Source organism: Trichechus manatus, unplaced genomic scaffold (assembly GCF_000243295.1).
Source record: "Trichechus manatus latirostris isolate Lorelei unplaced genomic scaffold, TriManLat1.0 scaffold00003, whole genome shotgun sequence".
Classification (NCBI taxonomy): Eukaryota; Metazoa; Chordata; class Mammalia; order Sirenia; family Trichechidae; genus Trichechus; species Trichechus manatus.
This window is the reverse complement of record NW_004443939.1, coordinates 5823576-5846748: the sequence shown is the minus strand read 5'-3', so window position 1 is coordinate 5846748 and position 23173 is coordinate 5823576. Positions and strand designations below refer to the sequence as shown.

General features: G+C 41.0%; 2 protein-coding genes across 2 annotated transcripts in view; both read left to right on the top strand.

The window, feature by feature from the left end:
- Nucleotides 1-8870, top strand: part of CUNH1orf87 (chromosome unknown C1orf87 homolog) — a 95894-nt gene extending 87024 nt beyond the window's left edge. The window contains exons 9-10 of the mRNA XM_004369126.2: nt 2602-2809; nt 8710-8870. Of these exons, the coding sequence (XP_004369183.1) occupies nt 2602-2809; nt 8710-8870 (369 nt within the window). The remainder of the gene's footprint in view (nt 1-2601; nt 2810-8709) is intronic.
- Nucleotides 8871-8895: 25 nt separating this feature from the next.
- The window catches only part of LOC101350163 (cytochrome P450 2J2), a 128438-nt gene continuing 114160 nt past the window's right edge, over nt 8896-23173 (top strand). Inside the window, 1 exon segment of the mRNA XM_012555202.1 lies at nt 8896-8922. Within this exon segment, the coding sequence (XP_012410656.1) occupies nt 8896-8922 (27 nt within the window).

Below are 23173 nucleotides of genomic sequence, written 5' to 3'. Positions count from 1 at the left end.
GTATAGTAGTTCAACTAATCAAGGAATAGGTGGCAAAAAAAAAAAAAAAAAAGAGGTTTCATGATAGAGGGAACAACATGTATGAAGACATAAAGGCATAAAACAGCTTTTTTTTTTTTTTCCTGAAAATGGCATGGTGTTACATGACTAAAGGAAAAGATATATATGTAGGACTAAAAGAATATAAAGCTGGGGAGATAAGCAAGAATGAGAATATGAATGGTTTTATTTGCCAAGCAAAGACTTTGGACTTCATCCTGACACAGTGGGAATGAAATATCATAGGGTGCTTTAGTTTGTTAGATGAACCTAATTCAGGTCCATGCAAACCCCCTTTAATTTGTCTTTAGTGGTTAAAGAGAGTAGTGTACTGTCTACAGAAATACAAAGCTGTTTCAAATTAATTTCTCAGGACCAAGGGCATTTTTCTTTGTTGTATTTATGGCTGCTATTGTTAGTTGCCAAAATTAAACACCAAAATTTGCCAAAATTACACACCAAAATTTGTGAAAATGTACGTTTACCTAAAAAGACTATCTAAAGCTTTCATCAGACTTTCTAAGTGGTCCAAAGCTCTAAAAAGTATAAGAACCACTATTCTAATTTACTTTATGACAACTTTCTGTTTTTCCCCAAGTTGATTTTACCAAAGTAGAATTATTTTATGTTAATCCCTTAAAACTCACTGGTTGTTGGTTATCCATGTGGGTACAGTTTGCTATAGCATTTGATTGTTTTAAACAAAAGAAATTCACTTCCTAGCAGCAGCTTAATCCATGTTTGTTAACAAGCTCAAAACTTGGCTTCTTATTGCAATTATTATTCTTTAGAGGAATGGGGTTTTCACAGTTTGTACGTGAGAAGTTTATGACAACGATACAAAGTTGGAGAAATTCAGACATTTGAAAGTTAGGGGAGCACAGAGTGTACAAAAGTTAGGGGCAGGATTTTGTCATGTGTTAGCTTTTCCTATTCGGGTTGCAGTTGCTCTTAATTAACAGAACCAACTCTACTAGCTTACTGTGTTGGAAGTTACCATCCAGTCAATTCTGACTCATGGCAACCCCATGTATTTCAGAGTAGAATTACACTCCTGGGGTTTTCAATGGTTGCGATGTTCCTGAAATAGATCACCAGGCCTTTCTTCTGAGGTAACTCTGGGTGGTTTGGTTCCACCAGCTTTTCAGTTAGTAGCTGAGCACTTGAACATTTGCACCACCCATAGAGGAACATATTATGTTACCTAAGGGTGGAAATGCAAGAATGAACTAAAATTAGGGACTCTAGCGTCATCACAGCTTCCTATATGTCTTGTCTCTTCATCCTGTTGTCGGCTTTATGTTGTCTCTCTCAATTTCTCTCAGCAGACCTGCCTTTTCTCATTTCCAGTACACAAAATAAAAAAGCTGTTAGATTTCCAACCTCTCACACAGAGAATGATCTCCACATCTCTATTTCTTTGGCTTTATCTCTCACAAATAATTCCAAAATTCCTGGACAATGGACTTATTGACCCATTTTGCCTAGACGACCAGCTCTGAAATATGCATTCAGGGACAGATTACCAATAAGGAAGGTACACACGGGCTTACTTGTGCTTACTGACTAACCTGTAGTGCGCAATTTCACCTGTTTTTCACCACATCAAATGGTGCACTACAGATTAGTCCGTAAGCACAAGTAAGCCTGTGTGTTCCTTGCTTACTGTAAGCCTGTGCATATCTTGCTGATTAGCTAATCCTCCCCTGTATGCACTTAGAACATGGCAGTTCCCTCTACAAACATGTGCATCGGCAGGACGGAATTCCTGGAAAAGTGAGGCTGGGCAGATCAAACAATAGATGCCCGCTCTGCCTACACAGTAGGTGGCAGGATGCCTTATGTGGCATCCAGCAGGGACTCATTTGTCTATTTATTCTTAAAAAAAAAAAACACTTATTGCACCACTATTATGTACTGGCCATGGAGTTAGGATACCAAGATGAGCTGGATACAACCTCTACCCCATGGTTCCAGTGTTGTGTCTTCCATTTACTGTGTGATGTTGTCAGTTATTTCCACTCTCTGGGCCTCAACTTTCTGTTAAGTGAACAGGTCAGACAGAACTTAAGGTGCTTTATGATCCTTTATACTAGGCCCATGAGCCTTAGATAACATTACTATTGTTCAGTCGCTCTTTGGAAATAATTTCACACTCATGATCCACAGGTTTCCCTACTAAGAAATTACAAGCATTGCCTGAAGCCCATCTGCTATGAGTCCCACTAGTACAAAATGGAGAACATCATGAAATGTCCCCATCAGTTACAAAACTCCTTGCCTTGTGCAAGTCAGAAATGAAAACTAAATCAACATCATGATTTATTTCAACCTTTCCTTTAAAAAAAAAAAAAAAGAAACTCAACATAGTAGTTTATATCCAGCAACATTTGGCAGATAGGTCCTATTGCTCTGAGGATTTGAAACACATCCTCTTAACTTTACAAAGCCAGATCTTGCAATAAATCTTTCTAGCTGTGTGGCCTTATCTTTGGCCAAAAGACTGGACAAGCGCTGGGTGGTGAATGCATTGCCAGTGAGATGCTTGTGTTGTTTTGGTAGAAAACGCCAGAAGAAGAGCTGCAGCCAGAAAGCCCTCCTGCTGATACGTTGGCCCCAAAAGATCCTCTGAGCTCTTTGAAGATCAGACCAGTGTCCCAGCCTTTTGTGGATCGCATCATGAAGAATGAGTCCGAAGAATGTGAGACGTGGGTAGATAGGTTCAGGAAGCTGGAAAATGTACTCTACTTATGTGATCTCAGTAACACAGGTGAAGTATGAACTTTAAAACAGGCATACCTTTCTATTCGTATTCTAGTCTAAAAGTGGACAGCTCATTTTCTTTCACTTATTGAATAAATACAACCTTAAATAAGTCATGTGCCTGGCACTGTGCTAAGTACAATCAGGAAATACAAAGTTGAACCAGACACGAATTCTCCCACCAGGTGTCTTCATGTTTTTGATCCTCCCTTCACCCTCCTACCAGAGTCTAGTCCACAATTCAGTCTTCTAATTCCTCTGATTAAGATACTTCAGAGGCCCCCGGCTGCTAACAGGATGAACTCCAGACTTCTTAGCAAGGCAAAATCTGGTTCCTGTCCACCTGACCAGTCTCTTCTCTTACCATTGCTATTCTCTTGACATACCTTACCCAGTCATAATGAATAACTTGCCTTTCTGCAAATGTGCCTTGCTTTCTCATGTGTCCGTGCCTTTTCTCACCCTAAGCTCTTCACCTAATAGGTCAACCTTTCCTCTACCTAACCCAACCCCTGCCAACTCCCCATTTTGTCCACCTGGCTAATTAACACTGCTCCTCTGAAATCCCCTGATTACCCTAGACAAATCTATGCCAACCTTCATCTGGCCTCTTATGGTTCTTTAACTTCCATTAGCATATTTGACATTTTTTTTTTATTTAGAAGTTTATTACTATCTCACCAGTAGACCATACTCCTTTTTTTTTTTTTAATCTCAAACACTTTGAACAATTCTGTTCAACATTTTTGAGGGAATGAATAAATAAATGAATGTAGATAAGTAACAAATCCAAGATGGAAGATGATAAATGCCATTAGAGTGTATGTGCTATATGGGCATTCAGAGAAAGGAGAATTCCTTCCTGGTAGAGTGATCGGGAAAGGTTTTCTTAATGTTAAATTGATCATTAAAGATAAAATGTCGTTTGCACTCAAAGGAATGAAATAGAGGGGCCTTTTTGGTAAAGGTGCAAGGTTAGTTAAGCAGGGTTTTATATGTTAAGCTCAACGCAAGGAGTTCTGTTTGGATAGAATATAGGGGCTGTTGAGAAGAATAGTAAATGCTAAAGGTGGAAATACAGGATGGGACTAGATCTTGGGAAATCTTAAATGCCAGACTAGAGAATTTGGACTTAACTGAGAGTTTCTAAGGAGAAGTGTGGCATGACAAATTTATACTTCAGAAAAATTCTTGAATGACTGTGTGCAGAATGAAGGAGAAATTGGAGGCAGTGAAAGATAAAGGTGTCTATTGCAATGTCCACATGAGGGAGAACGAAGTCCAGAACTAGGTGAGAGACCTGGAGAATACAGAACAAGGAGAAGATATGAAAGCAGATGGACTGAAGCTATTGTGTTTAATCAGATACTTTTGACTTATGAACAGTTAGTATACCCATTCTCTTTTCTAGTACCCTCCAGTAGAAGTAAATATATAGCAATAATAATGTCTGTCTTGTCATTCTCTGTGGTGTGTGTTTGTTTTTAATTGCTTTGGATTTCCAAAACAACTCAATTCTAGACCACATGGTGTAATACTACTACACAAGACCAAAGGACTTTTCATAATTATACCAAGGAGAGAAAAAAAAAAAAAACAACTCTAAAACTTTAAATGAAAAATTCATCTAGCTGAATTAGGAAAGTTTTTGTCAAATATGTGTTATGAGCCCAGCACTGCTCTGAGGATGGATCAGGAGGGAAACCAGAAAAGATGAGACATGGTCTATGGCCTCCAAAAAGCTTACATTCACTTTTGGATAAGACAATAGTTCAATGCCAATTAAAAAAAAAAAAGCATATAATAAAGTTTTATAACTGAAGGCACTAATGAGTATCAGAGTCCAGACGAAGCTTACTATCTAATGTGGGCTGGGATATTAAAAGAGTACTTCATGGAAAAGGGAGACCTTGAGCTGACCCTTGAGGAGATAGTTGGATAGTTGGGCAGGGCATTCTGGATTGGAAACCATCTACAAAGATTTAAAGGTGGGAATGAGTATGATGGGGAAGAGATGAACTAGTACTAGGAGCTTATGTTGTATTGGATAGTAAAGTTGAGACCCTGTTGTGAATCCTGAGGGACAGGTATCCATCAAAGTTTCAATCAGAGGAGAACATAATGAAAGCTGAGATGGATTGTTTAGAGGAGAGACTGGAGAAAAGCAGATCAACAGGTTATTGAAATAACCTTATGTCTAGATATTTAGATCAAGACTATGAGATATGAGAGTGATGATACGGTTACCAAAAAAAAAAAAAAAGGAGATAGAAAAGACATTCTAGAGAAATGATGAGTTGTGATGATGGATGATGGATCATAAATTTCATTGCTAAGAGACTCCCTTAGACCCTTCTCATACTTGTGAACTGTTCTGAGGAAGAACGGAGTTTTGTTGACTTTGGAGACAGATTCTGTTAGATTTGGAATGCCTTTCCCATGACCTCCTCACTATTTGTGCCTGTTTTCTCTGTTTCTATGAAATTCATTAGTTCCTTAACAGCCAAAGAATGTGTCAGCCAGATCTGGGAACATTTACAACTGTCTTTAAAGAGGAATAAGGATTAACTGAGGTCATTTTGCTGGTTTATTAACCACAGTATTTAGCAAACCACCATGGCCCCATTCTAGTGTTGAGCAAATGATACCTACTTTGCCCACTGATGAATCACTCCTCTTTATTATGTGTGAGGAAATATGTAGGCCAGGGTGTTCTTCATCCAGGGTGAAGGCAGATCATCCATCAACAAATCAGCATTTCTGGGAAACTATTCTGTGCATATTCTCTAATGGAGGTTGTCAAGTAAATATCCTTGGGGAGAGGGAAAACTAGTGGCAACCAGGGGTGGATTATTCAATAGGCAAGATAAGCATAGTGCTTACCAGATCATCTATAGTGAACAATTTCACATGTAAAATTGTTCACTAAGACTAGTAAGTAAGCACAAGTAAGCCCGTGCTTACCTTGTTTTCCCAGTCATGCGCCCCTGTCAGGGATTGTAAATTTGAAAAGAGGCTTTGATTCTGTAGGAAGGTGCTGTAGGGGTTGGAAAAGAGACAGATGCCAGCCATACCTAGAAGCAGAATCTTTGATGTGGTGAAAAAAATGTGATATTGTTCACTACAGATGATCTAGTAAGCAAGGTAAGCACTGTGCTTCCCTTGCCTATTAGATAATCCTCCCCTGGTGGCAACCAATAACTGGTCATGTTTTCTAAAGAAGGAAGGATGGTTGGGATAAATATTTGGGCAAATAGTGGATTTGGAATTTTCTCAGTGAACAAAAGGCTAGATAGAAAATATTTTAGAGTTCAAAGAGACTCCATCAATTGCTGAATCCTAAAGGCCAGTAGCTTATATTCTCCAAGCCTGTTTCCCAATCTATGAAGTAGGATAATAATAAAACATATCTCCCAGGTTTAAGAAAAATGAGATAAGAGATTTGAAGTTTTTTTGTAAACTGTGAAATGAAGTGGATGTTAAAGAGGTTCATATGATCATTGCTTTTATTTTGGTTTTGATGGTAAAGGGACAGGCTTTATAACACTAAGATGGATTGAAAGGCTTATTTTATGCAGCTATTCTGGGCATCCACTAATGACAAAGTAAATTGGACAGACACAAATTTTAGTCAGTGGTCTTACGTTTGATGCTAGGAAGCTTCTACCAATGGTAAAACTCAGAAGATAGTAGAAAATACCCCCAGTGGTGATTCCTAGATGTACTTTATAATATTACTTTTAATTTTTAATTAACATACAACTAAATCCATGAATTTTAATAATTTATTATCAAAATATAGTCCTATGTATTTTAAATAATATTTATGATATAATTATTATAAATATCCTATAATAATACCTGGCATTAGTGAGTGCTTACTAGTACTGGACACTGTGCTAAGCAGTTAATATTTTATTAATTTTCACACAATTGTCCCCATTTTGCAGTTGAGGAAAGTAAGGCTCAGAAAGTTAAAGTAATGTCCCCAAGGTCTTACAGTCAGAAACTTACTCCAAAGCCCATGATTTATATTTCCAGAGGCAAGATACGGGGGAATGTCCAGAAGGATCACACCTAGGCAAGACGGAGAGTAGTCACTCAATCCAAAGAACTTGAAAGATGCACTCAGCCAACTTGAAAAAAAGATTTATGTGGAAAAAAGAATCAACATTTTAGTAGGACAGATAGACAAATCAGGATAGGATAGGACAGGACAGGATAGAATAGGATAGGATAAACATTAGGACTCCACCTGTATATAGCCCACTGTTAAGAACATCCATTAAAGAGTAGTTCTGAGGGGGAGATGTATGCCCAAGTCTTTGCACATTTAAATATGAATAGTTCTTAGTAGCTTAAACAGAAATGGCAAGAGTCCAAGAGAGTATCACCTCAAATGCACTAGTAGTGGCTTTCTACAAAATGGCCAAGGGACCACCTCTGATTATTTGAGAAAAAAATGTTACAATTACTGTTATAGTTTGTTTGGGTACAAGAGAGTAGAAAAGCAACCTGCCAGCGATATGTCTTTCATTTCTATAAAAGATATTTAAAAGCTTTTATTGACTCCTGTAGCATAAACCAAGCCAAACCCACGACTGTCGAGTCAATTCCTGACTCATAGAGACCCTATGAGACAGAGTAGAACTGCCCCATAGGGTTTCCAAGGCTGTAATCTTTATAGAAGCAGATTGCTTCTCCCGCAGAGCAGCTGGTGGGTTCGAACTGCTGGCCTTTTGGTTAGCAGCCAAGCTCTTAACCACTGTGCCACCAGGGCTCCTCTTCCTGTAGTATAAACCTGCGTAATTTAAGGAACATATTTGGGAAACAATATGACCCCTATTTTTAGCAATCTCTTCCCCGTCATTCTATCATGTAGTGCAGAGGTTAAATGCATGGACTTGAGCATGTGACTTACCATCTCTATGCCTCAGTTTTTTCCGCTGTAAAATGAGTTGCTGTAGGATTAACTAAGTTAATATCGGTAAAATACTTGAAGCAGTGCCTTGAAGATAGTAAATTTTATATAAGTATCAGTCATTTCTGTTATTTTTATTGCACTGTAGTTAATTCTCTGTATACCTCATCTCCCCAGCTGGTCGGGGAGCTTCCTGAGGTGAGGGACCACTTCTCTAATTCCTCCATATTCCCAAGTGCAGTATGTGACAAATATAAGCCCACAGTTTGGGGTTTATGAATGGGTTATTGATCTTTGCTGATGGTGTATTCTGCACTGAAACTCCCCTCACCTACTCTCAAAACCTGTCTACCCTCAACATAGGAGAAAGCAATGTTTTCAAGCAGATTGGCATTGGTATTGGTATGTAGAATGGGTACGTGCCAAAGAAGATCCTTTGATGATAAGGACCACCATCTCTATTACACAGATTCAGGCTCTGAGCCATGCGAAGTTATGTGATTTACCTATGATCACACAGCAAGCTGGAGAGAGTCACAGTAAACACATTTCCAGAAGTGCATTAAAATGAGCTGTTTAAATCTTGCACGTTTAGCAACATGTTTGCATACTTCAACAAGATAAAAATAAACCAGAACAATTAGCAACTGCTTTTAGTAGGCACCCACCTGTTTAATAAATTAGCCTTTAAAGTTTTATGGCTACAAAGAACAAGCTTAAGTAGCTTTCGAATTTATCTATGGATTTTATTGGACCCCGTCTCCTCTGTCCTCTAAAATCACCCCCAAATTTCCCCTGAAATGCAGGATGTATATCCAGCACTGTAAATATGATTTTTAGGGTGTCACCTGATTTTTAAGAAACTTAAAATTTCAAACTGTTACCATTCTAGTGTCTACTTGGCAGCCATTCAAGCTCATACGTGTTCTCTTCTTTGTTTTCTCCTTCCTCTTTAAAAACCTTCCGCCCGCCCAACCCAATCACAGGAGTCCTAGAGAAGGAACGAGCCAGACGCCTCATTCACAACTACAATCTCATTTACAACCTGTCCCTGAGCCCTCGGAAAATCGACCAGGCCTTGCGGAGATTTTGTTCGGGGGAAAATATGCTCTTGGAGCCTGCGCTGCGGTACTTAAAGGAGCTATGAGCACAAGCCCATATTGTGCGAACAGATGTTCACGCGTTTCTCCAGCCTGAGTGTAGGGGTGCAGGCATTGTCAGAGCAGACGCTTTTGACTTGAACTTGGTTTCTGGCTATGAGGCTGGCTCATAAGCAGCTCAAAGTGATCAGAGGAAACCAGGTTTTCTCTTCCGATGTGCAAGAGCTCAATTACTTTAAAATCTCCTTCTATTTTAATCAGGCTTATTACCATTATGATTTCATTTTTTTTTCTACATTGCTGATCAAACTGTGTTTCTGCAAACCCCACAACTCCATATAGTAAAAAATGTGCTAGATGTTGTCAACTCCCAAAAGTGTCTGGCACATAGTAGGCCTAAATACACTGTTTCTGACTGAATAAATCAGTCCTGCCCCTAGTTACCATTCTAGGAGGGCTTTCCCATTATAAGGAAAATAGATGTATTAGCAATATATCACCTTAATGCTAAGCAGTTGAAGCAGAATCCCAAACGAAGTTTTCTGAACAAGTCCAGTGTTTTCTCCAATACAAAACTAGACTGTGTTACACTATCTCCAGGGATATTTTCCAGGAATACTAGATAGAAGTTTTGAAGGATTCTTTGTTCCCTCAAGGCAGGAAAATCAGTGGCAACTTTCTACCAGTTCCCATAGTTCTTGTATCCTTCACCTCCTCCCCAACTTTTCACCTCCCACACAGCATACACTTACAAGCAAATCAAACCACACAGGCAGTGTGAGCTTATGGAAGGGCTCTTACTGGGGCTTCAGAGGCAAAGGTGTTCCCAGCACCATTACTAACACTGGATGACCTAGATACTGATTTTCAAACTGGTGTGGGAGACAGGATGAAGGAGTCAGGTCAAGGTAAAAATCAAACAGAAAAGACAATCATTTTATATAGTGAGGTGCCTCATGAAATCATAGGAACAAAAACTTAAGAACAAAATACTTTGGATCCATAAATTATCTCTAAGGGCCTTCTAGGAGCCCTGGTTGCACAATGGTTAAGCACTCAGCTGTTAACTGAAAGGTTGGCAATTTGAACCCACCCAGTGACTCCATGGGAGAACGATTCCATGATCTGCTCCCATAAAGATTACCGCCCAGAAGACCCTATGAGGCAGTTCTACTCTGTCACATGGGGTCGCTATGAGTTGGAAATCGACTTGACAGAACCTAACAACAACAACAAAACAAACCCATTGCCTTCAAGTTGATTCCCACTCAGAGTGACCCTATAGGACAGAGTAGAACTGCCCCATAGGGTTTCCAAGGAGTGGCTGGTGGATTCCATTTGCCTGCCTTTTGGTTGGCAGACAAGCTGTTAACCACTGCACCACCAGGGTTCCTAACAACAACAAGGGCCTCTTAATTCTGACATAGTTTAGTTTATGATCTTTGCATTACCAGGAAAAATGCTTCTTGAGGCAGACCACTCTTCATCGTGCTAGAGCTCTTAAACCTGCTAAATGTGAGAGTAGGAAGACATGGAAAGTCAGAAATGGATTTCTCGTGCCAATAAAATACCAAGTGAGGAAAATTGGAATATCAGATCAAAAATGTAATATGCATTGGACAACTACTGTGTGGCTGAGAATTTGACATACTTGTTTCATCCAACTGTGACAATTCTATAAGGCAGGGTTTACAAATCCATTTCACAGCTGAGGAAACAGAGGCTCAGAGAAGGGAAGTGTAAGAAAGCTGTTGGATTGTTCAGTTAATAATTGGCAGGAGGGACAGAGCCTTGGAAGGCGCTGGTCAGTTGGCTGTGAGACCTAAGAAGGCCTTGGTGGCTGCAAGTGGGTTGCAGAGGGAGTCTGGGTAATAGGAGGTCCTAGACATGAAGATGGGGTTATTAGAATAAATCATGAGGTCCTGAAGGACAATAACTTTACCTTGCCAGTTTCTTTATATTCACATCAGTATAGTTCCTGATACGTAGCTTCAGCATTCCCCAATTAAACAAGTGGAGGGGACACTATTTGCATAGAATACAGCACAAAGATTGCCCTAGGAGCTGTGTGACTATAGACCATGTATAACCTGTACTTAGATGGTGTTGACTGAATGAATACTTCAATAGTGGGGTAACCACGGCCAGATCTAAATCCACAATCACCCCCCACCCACACGCACACCCACTACTTCTATGGAGAATAGAAAAAGAATAGGCTTGAAACGGAGACAAAATCCATCTCTGGCACTTAGTACGTTGTAGCCTTGGAAAGTTGCCTAATTTCCTTGAGGTTCAATTTCCTCATCTGTAAAATGGGAGTAACTGGGTCTATTTCACAGGAAAGTTACAAATACTGAAAGCAATGCCATTTGGATGTAATAGAAATGTATTGCATGTAATAGAAATGTATTTTTCTTATGCCCCTTCCCCTAGCTGCTGAGCATTCAGAAGCTTCAAAAAAACAAAAAAGGTTGAACAATAGTCTGAGTGAAATGATATAGGGAGGTCAAGCTGCTACTACAGCAAAAACAAATTTTATGATGTGTCTGCCTTCTAAGCCAAATGACAGTTACCTTTGGATCATCTCCTATCTGGAATTCTCCACTGCTTTCCCCCAAGAAGTCTCTGTGTGTGTGTTTGTGTGTGTGTGAGTGTGCGGGTGTGTTCATTTGCAAGACCAGCACAATGATAAAGACAGTTTTTCTCTGAGTAAATATTAAAAGAACCAAACTTCAACTTAAGTCATAGAGAAAAGCTTAGCTATCAATGTGACAGTATGACAGTAGAGGATACAGAAAGCCTGGCTGTGAGGGAAACCATTTGACAGAAACAGGAAAATAGTATGAAGTCATTAGTACCTATACTTCAGATTTTCATGATGACCTCTATGCTGGGATTCCTCTGTAGTTTGCTTATGGAAAATCTGTTACTTTTCTCTCAGATCAGTGGTGTTCTGTGTGCTCCCCATGACTTGACATTGTGAATTAATAAACACTGAGTCAAGAAAGCATGGTGTCTATGAGCTTGAAGAGTTTTTTCCAGCAAAACCTTTCTAAATGAGTGTTTGCATGCACTTGACTTGTCAACCTCCAGTATGCTCTCGGAGAGATTTGGTGTGAACTGTGGCTGCCCCACCTTTCCAAAAGTCTCGGCCTTTAAAGATAGAAAGAGCACTGAAGACAATGAAGACTGGATCTCATCACCTGGGTAGTTTCCTTCCCAGCTGTGGGATCCTGAGCAATTTACTTAACCTTTCTGTACTAATACTACCTACCTCATGGGGTCGTTCGTATAAAATGAGATAACTTGTGCAAGATGTCCAGTACTATGCATGGCACATAGATATGCTCCATAGGGGAACTAGTTTGTTATTTTATCCTTATACAGTATTTCACTTTACCCTGTTCAATGGCCCAAATCTTTAAGTGCTGTTGCCAGGTACAGACACCTTTGAAGCCAACAGCTGGCTCAAATGTGAGGCCCTGGAAGGCAGAGACCAAGTCTTCCACATTCCTGTTCCTTATTCTCTCACATGCACTTACTCCTCATATAGGCCAACTAGGTTGGCATTACTTCCTTTATTGTACAGATTAGAAATTGAAGCTCAGGGAGTAACAGCATCCCACAGAATTCTCTTTAGTATGTATGGTCTGTCTCTTCCACAAATCTGGAGTCAACTCCAAGCCACAGCCAAGGTCTTTCTTGTCTTTGTCTTCAACACAGAGCCCAGATTCACCACCAAGTAGGCACCTGGTAAATGTCTGTTGAATAGAGCCCCCACCTGAACATTCTGAAAACCCAGCAGCTTTCTGCCTCTTCTAGCTCCCTAAACTTCATCACTGCCTTTTGGGGACTGAAATAAAGGATATTTTCAGGCCTCTTTGGCATGGGGTGTTCACACAACCAGAAGCACAACTGTAGAGATGGCGCCATCCAAAGAGTTTGCTAAGTGCTTGCTGACTCTTCAGAGGAATTTCCCAAGATCATTAAGAGAAACAAGAACAGGGTTTGATATTCTAATTGGGATCAGAAATTGGACAGCTTTGGAGCTGGCTAGAGAATTGTGAAGGTCTGAAAACAAATGCTTGCCTTTCTTTTCTCCCTCTCCTTGCTCCTGTCTCTTGTAAGAGCCTTTCAGCTATAGTTCCAATGCTCCTTAGCAACAAAGGCAGGGTTCCCAGAGCCGGGGCGCCTCTGGAATGCCAGTCGTTCCCCTCATTAGCATCTAGGGGCCCTCATCTGCCTACGTAGTTTGCTGCGGGACTGTGCAAAAAGGCAAAGTGTCTTGGGGAGACCCAGCATTTAGCATGGCTTGTTGGGATATGGGCAGCCTCCACAAAGAGTTTCCAAACAAAAGGCATCAATATTATTTGTGGAGCCATCAGACTGCCTGGAGGCACAATATGGCCCTGGCTTGGCCAAATGCTTTCTCCCTGGTTTAGTGGGAAGGCTTTGTGGGGTCTCACCAGACAGCTCTTGGCCCTGAATGCCAGTGTGTTGGCCATTCTCCCCCCTCCTCCTCCCTCTCCTGTCCAGTCTCTCCTCAGACTCAGTTTATCCAGGTTGGACAATGGGTGGACTCCAAGTGGCAGTGGAGGAGGGGTGCCCAGAGAAAGGGATTGACAGAGGGTAAATGGTCAGATGGTAGGACAATCAGGAACAGATGGTGCTGCTGGGAATGGATTCTAAATGAATTCAAAAGCAGATTGTGCTCTGACAAAGGCCTACTGAGACTTATCTGGTGGAAAGCAATTGGCGCTTTGTACCAAACTTGCTAAAACACACACCCCACTTTCCTATGTCGTCTTCCACAGTTACATGAGAGAGACACCTATTCAGGTTCTGTTTTACCACAATTCCAAAACACTGATCAATAGGCCAATCCCTGGAAGATTTTAAGGAGCAAAACTATTAACCAAGATCCTGGTAGAAACAGCCCTAAAGAGAGTTTCCTTCAGCCTCCCTGTGCTTGTACACCTTCAGGGATGGAGATCTCACTACTTGTCATCTTTTCTTCTCCAGATAGCTCCAACTTGTTCTACTAAAATCTGTCTATCTTTTAATCTCCTTTTCACCCTTGCTTGGGACCAAGAGAATATAAAGTTTGATCAGTCATTGCAACAATAACTGCACTAACCTTGTGCCTGGTCCGTCTAGGCATTGGGGCTAAAAAGAGGAAAACCTTATTTATCTCCTCCAGAATTGACTAGACTTGGGAAGAGAGTTAAAGGAGAGAAGTAAAAGAAGAGTTGGAGAAGAAGATACTTGTGTACAGCTTGGATGATAAGTTAGATTTTTCCACGTGAGTGGGGGTAGGAAGTGACCTTTCCAGGAAAGAGAAGTGCATGTACAAACTACATCTAATCTCTTTTCCACCTGACAGTATTTAATATTTGCTGTTCCCTTCCATAGCCACACACATACATATCCTAGGTTGTATGTAATCTTCCCTCATCCCCCATAAGCCAGGATTTGGAATCCTATCCTTATCATGGGAGTATTGAGCACAGGACCCAAGGGAAAGCAGCCCCAGATGAGCAGTATTTTTTTCTGTGACATTTACAAGACTAGGAATTTAAATCCTCTATTCAATGATGAGTGACTGCCAACAAGTGAAGGTGTGACTCCTCCTTAAAATTGTTGGGCAATTTCACAGACCTTACAACTCCCTAACCACAAAGGGTGGTAATTCTGGGTCTCTTGTGTGGTTATTTTATTATTTTTCAAAGTAATTACTATTCAAAACTTGTTTCCTCTCCTCTCCCTAGAGGATGATACTTCCCCATCTGGTTGATATCAGGGTTGGCCTGTGATTTGTGATCCAACTTCTGGTGAAAGAATTGTTGATACCACCCTAGTGAACCCAGTCATTTACTTTGGTCCATAAAATTGGGTGGAAGTAATGGTGGAAGCATCAATTCTTCTTCGGTCTTCCTTATTCATTGTCCAGGTTTCTCATGTATATGAGAGAATTGAAAATATCATGGCTTTGGTCAGTGACATCTTTGAAGGATTGATGCATTTGAATTATGGTGTTGGCAAAGAATATTGAATATACCAGGGACTGCCAGAAGAATGAACAAATCTTTCTTGGAAGAAGTACAGTCAGAATTCTCCTTAGAAATGAGGATGGTGAGACTTCATTTCACTTACTTTGGACATGTTATCATGAGGGACCAATCCCTGCAGACGGACATCATGCTTGGTAAAGTAGAGTGGCAGCGAAAAAGAGAAAGGCCCTCGACGAGATGAACTGACAACAATGGGCAACAACAATGGCTGCAACAATGGGCTCAGACATAGCACTGATTGTGAGGATGGCACAGGACCAGGAAGCATTTCTTTCTGTTGTAGACAGGGTCACTATGAGTTGGAACAGACCCAGTGGCACCTAACAACAACAAGAATAGTAGAAGTAATGTTGCTTTTAAACAGTAGCTTTAAAGGTCATTGTATGGTTCTTCCATGTTCTCTGTTTCCTCTACCACAAGCCAGCAATGTCTTTGATAACAGCCTAGGACCTGGAATGAAGACAACATGGAGCAGAGTAGAAGTCAACATATCATGGACAGATAACAAACAAAAAATTTAAAAAAAAAAATTTTTGTTTGAGCATAAACAAAAATCAAGCCACTAAGACTTTGGGATTTTTTGTTACATCACATAACTCGGCCTGAGCTTAGTGATACACCCTGGCAAGTAAGAGGAGCAGGGACAAAATACCCACTCTGCAGTATGAAACTGCATATCCAGATTCTTCTGTTTTGTTGTTTTTTTTTTTTTTCTCTCTCCAACTCAGTTGTGGAGCCTTCCTTTAAGACACTATGGCAGAGACAGATAGCTGTCTACTAATATTTGTTCTTCTTCCTCGCTGGTATGAGCTGAAGAAGGAAAGTAGCTGTCCAGTAGGAACTGTATTTCCCAGGCCTTCTTGGATTTAGGCATAGCTTTTTGACTAGGTCTCACAATGAAGTGTGAACTCAAGTAATATATGTTCCTTCTTGACTAGCTACTTTAAGAAGTGGTTGGGCCTTCTTCACCATCTTTATCTTTCCACCAGGCTCTTAATAACTAAATTGATTCTGTTTCTTCACCTGCTTTCAGGTATCTATAGGTCTGTGTTTCTCAGAGTATGTTACCTGGGGCCCTAAGACCAGGCAATGCACCTCCAGATGGGTGTTTTATGTTCAAGTAAGTTTGGCGAGCACCACAGGCTATGCCCTTTCCCCTTTGGTGAATTTCAATGCCCAGTGCATACTGCAGTCAAAACAAAATAAACAAAAAATCCTCTTATTCTTGTTTAACCCAAACTTATTTGACTATAGTACTTTTCATTTTCAAATAACATTTTAATGTCCCTCAGAACTAGCATTCTATGAAAGACACTATAGAAGATACTGTCCTAGGTGAATTTCCAACACCTTAAGTCATCCGAGAAACCTACCATGCTCACTTACTCAGCAAATGCATATAAAGCATATACTATGCCCCATGCCCTATGCTACCAAAGTGCCAATTTTGTTTAATAAATGAAACAAGAGTCATGAAAGACCAATCCGTAGCTTGGCTAACATCTTGCTAGCAGTAATTATCTCACTGCATCCTTCGTCTTGACACTGCCCATATCTCGTGCCTCATTTGCCACTATTTTTCCGTCTTTATTTCACCCACACTGGCCACTCACTGTTTCCTAAAGATATTGTGCATGTTCATAGTTTTTTGCCTTTGCACTTGCAACTTTCTCTTCTTGCAGTACCGTTTTTACTCACTTGTAACTGCTGAATTCCTTTTTATTCTTCAAGATCAAAATCATATGTCCCTTACTGCATAAAACTTTCTACAACTCAAACCTTGATCTATACTTTCCACTTTTAACTGCATATGTGTATACCCATGAAAAAATAGCCCACCCAATTAAGCCACCTCAATCTCAAACTATTCCCTCCAGGCCTGACCTTGATTATCAACACTTCTTACCCTTTACTCAACCATGGTACCACCTGCCCTCATATTCAGCAGCTGGGAGAGACAGTGAAAGGACAGAGAGGCTGGTAAGAGGATGTCTTAGTTACCTAGTGCTGCTATAACAGAAATACCACAAGTGGATGGCTTTAACAAACAGAAATTTATTTTCTCGAAGTTTAGGAGGCTGGAAGTCTGAATTCAGGGTGATGGTTCCAGTGGAAGGTTTCCTTTTTGTCTGTGTTGGTTCTAGGGGAATGTCCTTATCATCAATCTTCCCCTGGGTCTAGGAGTATCTCAGTGCAGGAACCCCGGGTCCAAAGGACACGCTCCACTCCCAGTTCTTCTTTCTTGGTGGTAGGAGGCCCCTCTCTCTCCGTTTGCTTCTCTCTCCTTTTATCTCTTGTAAGATAAAAGGTGATATAGGCCACTTTCTAGGGAAACTCCCCTTACTTTGGATCAGGGCTGTGAACTGAGGGTGTTGCATCCCACCCTAATCCCCTTACAACTGATTGGCTGATGACATCAGATCACATCATGGGGGATGATTTCATCATTACATAACTGCCAATCTGCTGAGAATCATGGCCCAACCAAGTTGACACATACTTTGGAGGGACACAATTCAATCCATGACAAAGGGCTATTCTTTTCGTCCTTGGAGCCAAGAGTGGGGGGAAGAGTAGAGGAAGTTATAGGGTGGTAGATTTAGATTTAACATAAGAAAAGGAATAATAACAATCAGAACCAACAAACAATGAAGTGGGCTGCTTGATAAGGTTGGAACTTCCTGTCCTCAGAAGCAATCAAGATGGATGAAAATCTGTTAGTGATGGGAAATATGAGTGGTTCCTTCTGAGTATAAGAGTCTGTGAATGACAATGTTTAAGTTATAAGCATCTGAGAAGTTGCCAGATCTTCGACACCTTATCCCAGTGGCAGAAAGGTAGAGGGAAGACATCACTACCCCTTGACTGGATCAGTTTTCTCTGCTCTTTTATAGCCATCATCACATTTGTTATCACTTATTTAATCATCATCTTCCCTGGGTGACTCGAGGTCCACAAGGTCCTATCTGTATTAGCCTCCTAGGGCTATCATAACAAAGTACTACAAATTGAGTGGCTTCTAAGAGCACAAATTTATCGTCTCACAGTTCAGGAGGTTAGTAGTCTGAATTCAGGGTGTCAGCTGTGTTGATTCTTTCTGAGGGTTCTGAGGGAGAATCTGTTCCAAGCCTCTCTCCTAACTTCTGGTAATGGCTGGCCATCCTTGGCATTCCTTGACTCATACATCATGCCAATCTCTGTTTCTATCTTCATATGGCTGTCTTCCCTCTGTATCTCTTTCTCTGTGTCTTTTCTCCTCTTTTATAAGGAAATCACTCATACTGGATTAGGATCCAACCTACTTCAGTATGACCTCACATTAACTGATAGCATCTTCAAAGACCTTATTTCCAAAAAAGGTCACATATACAGGTACTTGGGGATTTCAGCGTATGTTTTGGGAGGAGACAATTCAATCCATAATACTATCTAACTGCTATTTTTCAGATCTAACACAAAGTCCAGTGAACAGTGGGAGCTTCGAGAGTCTGAGATCCAATCTACACTCTGCCTCTGGAAGGAGCATTAGGGGCTTATTATTCCTCTGCCCCCTGGAGGGACTAATTCCTAACCAAGTTACCTGTGAGAGCCTATGTATTTTCCAAGGCATGCTTCCATGGGTGCCCTCTATTCTCAGGATAACACATAAGAAGGGGCTGGAGTGGGGTGAGGGAAGGCAGGTGGAACTTGAGAATGGTGACTGTTGTGAAAATAAGGATGTTGGAACTCTGCAAAGTTCCCTGACTTTGCTCAAGGTACAGGATGAGTTGGAGACAGAGATAAGGACCTGCCTTCCCTGTGCAGTTCTCAGTGACCTTTCCTTGCCAGACCTGCCCAGTCCTTTGCCATCCTGGTTTATTATTCAGCTGCCAGCAGCAGGTCTTCCCCATCCCAAGAGGCAGACTGACAGAATGCAAGGAAATTTGTTCCCATGCAATGGTGCAGCTTGGAATCTGTTTCTGCTACCTTGTGCCAAGGTTCTCTGAACCCAGGGGAAGGGGAAGGAAACTCTCAATATTGAGCACATGCTATGGACCAGATTCTCTGATATCACCTAGGCTTCATGACAGCCCTCGGAGATGGGAATTATTTCCACTTTCTCAGTGAAGAAAGAGTGGTAGAGCCATGTTCAAACACAGGTCTGCCCATCTCTAAAGCCTATGATCACCCCTACCCTTGGCTGCCTGGAGGGGACAGTAATGGCCTTTGTGCAGCTTCCCTTTGGGGCTTCTAATTACCCTGTGCCTCTTGTGTCTGGAGAGAAAAAAAGAGGAACTCACCTTTGTCTACTTTCTTTCTTTTTTCCATTCGACAAGTACTTACTGAGCACCTACTATGAGTCCTCAGTAAACAGTCTGAATGGATTTCCCAAGGTATGTCCAGACCTCTTAGCTAATGCTCCTGTCCAAAAATCACTAACTAGTACTTCTTTCCAATACTGATGCTCATCTAGAACTGGTGTGTTGATAGCTTCTCTCCTTAGTGCTTAAACCAAACAACAAAACAAAAACTGTTGCCGGCAAGTCAATTCCAACTCATAGTGACCCTACAGGACAGAACAGAACTGCCCAATAGCATTTCCAAGGAGTGGCAGGTGGATTCGAACTGGTAACCTTTGGGTTAGCACCCGAGCTCTTAATCACTGTGCCCATGTGGAGTCCTGGTGGTGTAGTGGTTAAGAGCTTGGCTGCGAAACCAAATGTTGGCAGTTTGAATCCACCAGCTGCTCCTTGGAAATCCTATAGGGGCAGTTCTACTCTGTCCTATAGGGTTGCTATGAGTTGAAATCAACTTGACGACAATGGGTTTGTTTTTTGTTTGTTTTGGTTACTCCCATTTACTTCTCTCCTCAGCTCAATACCACTCACTCTGAGAATGTCATTCAGCCAATTCCATGGTTTCCCTCAGCCCTTTTGGGGAGCCTGATGAAGCATTAGCAACCTATTCCTATATGGAGAGTGTAGTTGTTGATCTGAGGCCATCATGAATACTGTAAACATACCAAACAGATGCTTTAGTAGGAAGCATTTGTCTTTTTTAGCCATCCATCCATCCATTCATTCATTCATCAGTTCAACAAATCTTTACAGACACTGTGCTTGGTTCTGTGCTGGGTACCAGGATACAGAGATGAGCAAGGCAGGACTCACAATCTGTTAGTGAAGATAGATAGAAAAGCTGTTGCATTTAACGGTGTGTAGGTGCTATGTGAAAGGAGAGACAGGAGAGCTTGGCCATCACAGAGGGGTGCATGGCTCAGCCCAGTGACAAGAGTGTGGCTATTGTCAGAGAAGTCTTCCTGGAATATTTATGACTTAGTTGAGTCCTGGCAGAGGAGAAGCAATTGACCAACACAGAGGTGGGGTTGGAGCAGGGTATTTTAGCGGGAAGGATAAGCATTCTGGTTAAGCCAAACAAGATGAACAAATTCACCCTCTGTTCAGGGAACTGTCTATGGTTGCATACATCTGGAGCATGATGCTTCAGGTAAAAGTGGAAAGAAGAGAGGCTGGGGAAGGTAAGATAAGACCTTGAAGGGCCTTGATGCCTTGCTGAGGCATTAGACTCCATACAGAAACAAAGGTGAGCCAATTCTTGGGGTGTGATATGCTCAGATTCATGTTTTGATTACTCAGGAGCCATTTGGGGAAACAGAGCAGAGAAGCACATACTACTTGTGTAACATGGGTAAGTCACTTAATATCTTTGAATTTCAGTTTCTTCATCTGTAAAGTAGGCTTAAAGTACTTACTTTGCAGGATCATCATAAGGGCTATATGTAAGTTATGGAAAGCACCACACACCACATCTAACACTAAACAGGTCTCATAAAATGGTGGCTAAGTATTTTATTATAATTTTCATATTCTGTAGTAACCTGATCACAAAGACAAAGGAACTTGCAATACGAATGGCCTTTCTTAGGAAGGGCATGAGGGATGATGCCATCAGCAGAACAGCTTCAAGGGAGCCATTGACGCTGACGCACACATGAGTAAATAATTTATGTGTTTGGACCATTTTTAAAAGCCCCATTATTATTCCTACTCTCTGCCTCACAGTGACGCTGGTAGTCGCAGTGCATTAGTTAATTTCATGGCCCTGTTGTGAATCTTACAATATTTCATCCTCCTAATTCAAAATATTCATTCCAAGTGGTTCCAACTTCACAAATAAATAATTCCTGTTGGAATTATTCCATCTGCCTAGCCCATTTTCCATCTGTTCCTACAAGCTCATGGCAGGACTAAGCTGGGTCTTGAGGCCCCGTTGATTAGTCCTGATTTAAGAAGAAATGACTTTCTCCCAGATGGATTATGTATTTGTGATAAAGATTAGTTTCCACTGTTATTAGTTACCATGCTTAGGAGACAGTTTTAAAGACCCAGAAATGGGTCAAAAAGTTCACGCTTGATAGAAGGAAGGAAAGAAAACTCACATTGACTGAGCTCCCACCATGTGCTTGACATCCTCCTGGGCATGGTATACACCATACACACATCATCTCCTTTGACCATTATAACAGACCGAGAGGTAGATGTGATTATGTCCATCTGATAGAAGAGGAGCCTGACGGTCAGAGAGTCTTAAAAACTTGCCTACTGTCACATAATTTGTAAATAAGGGAGCTAGGCTTGATTCCAAAATCCAGGCTCTTTCCACAACACCAGAGAGATTCAAAAGGGAACTATGCTTTTTGAATGGAAAGTACATTGACTAGAAGAACTGTGATTTTTTTCAATTGCCATATCATGCTATAGTAGAAGAGTATCCCATGAAGTAGAGGTTATTCATTTTCAGATCTTTCCAATGACATGGATCTGGACACAAGAAGCTATATCTTGATATGATCAGAATACAGACAGAATCCTATCTCAGAAAAAGCAGGGGAGCAGGGAACTATGAGTTAAGGAAACTTGGACTTATGGTCTGGATTCCTAACTTATTATCTGAATGGCAAGAAAAAAAATCACCGAACAGTCTGAGCTTTGGTCTCAACTGGAAAGTGATGGTTCATGTTGTGTTGCTTCTTCTGTAAACCTCACAGGATCTGGAAACAACATGTAAGAATATAGACAGGATTATTATTGTCGTGTGCTGTCAAGTCAATTCTGACTCATTGTGACCTATATGACAGAGTAGAACTTTCCCTGTAGTGTTTCCTAGGAACAGATCACCAAGTCTTTTCTCCCATGGAACCACTGGGTGGGTTTGATCAGTGGATCTTTCAGTTAGCAGCTAAGCGCTGAACCATTGCACCTCTAGGGCTCCTTATAGAGAGGATTACAGTTTGTCAACGGTGAAAAAAAACAGAAACCAAACCCAAGTCGATTCCAACTCATAGAGACCCTAAAGGACAGAGTAGAACTGCCACATAGGGTTTCCAAGAAGTGCCTAGGTGGATTCGAACTGCCGACCTTTCAGTTAGCAGCTGTAGCTCTTAACTACTACGCCACCAGGGTTTCTGTCAATGGTGAAGTTCTGTGCAAATGTTAGATGACATTTTCATTTCGATGCTACTCAAAGTGTCTGTCTGCAACAAGAAAAGGAGCTTGTACTTGAATATAATAAATCTATGTGATGCACTTCCTTCACTGAGAAAGTCTGGCTACAAAAAAATATTTGCTGAAATAAATGGTGTGCTTAATTATGTAGTTGACTTGTTTCATCAAAGACTCTGAGCAAATGGTCCATGGACTGGCACCAGTCTGTGGTGCACACTTTGAGCAGAGCTGTTGAGACCACCTTAAGGAAAGCAGATCATGTGAGCAATGAAGCTAGAATGCCCGGGTGTACTGTCCCAGCTCCTCTGCTTACAAGCTTGTATTACCTTAGACAAATTACTTAATTTCTCTGTGCCTCAGTTTCCTCTTTGATAAAATGGGGTTAACAATTACCAATCTCATAGGGTGGTTGTGAAGATCAAATGAAGTGCTAAGAGTAGTGCTTGTGACATAGGAGCCAGGGGAACAAATGTTACTTTTTATTATTTTTATCATTATTATCACCAGCATCATCATTATGAACCCAAGGCATCTTTCCTCGTGGTCTACCACAGTGTGTGCATTCCCACTATTAACCAAAAACCAAAACAAACCCACTACTGAAAGTGAAGAGGACTTGAAGCACTTACTGATAAAGGTCAAAGACCACAGCCTTGATCCCGACTCATAGCAACCCTATCAGACAGAGTAGAACTGCCCCATAGGGTTTCCAAAGAGCGGCTGGTGGATTTGAACTGCTTACCTTTTGGTTAGCAGCCAAGCTCTTAACCA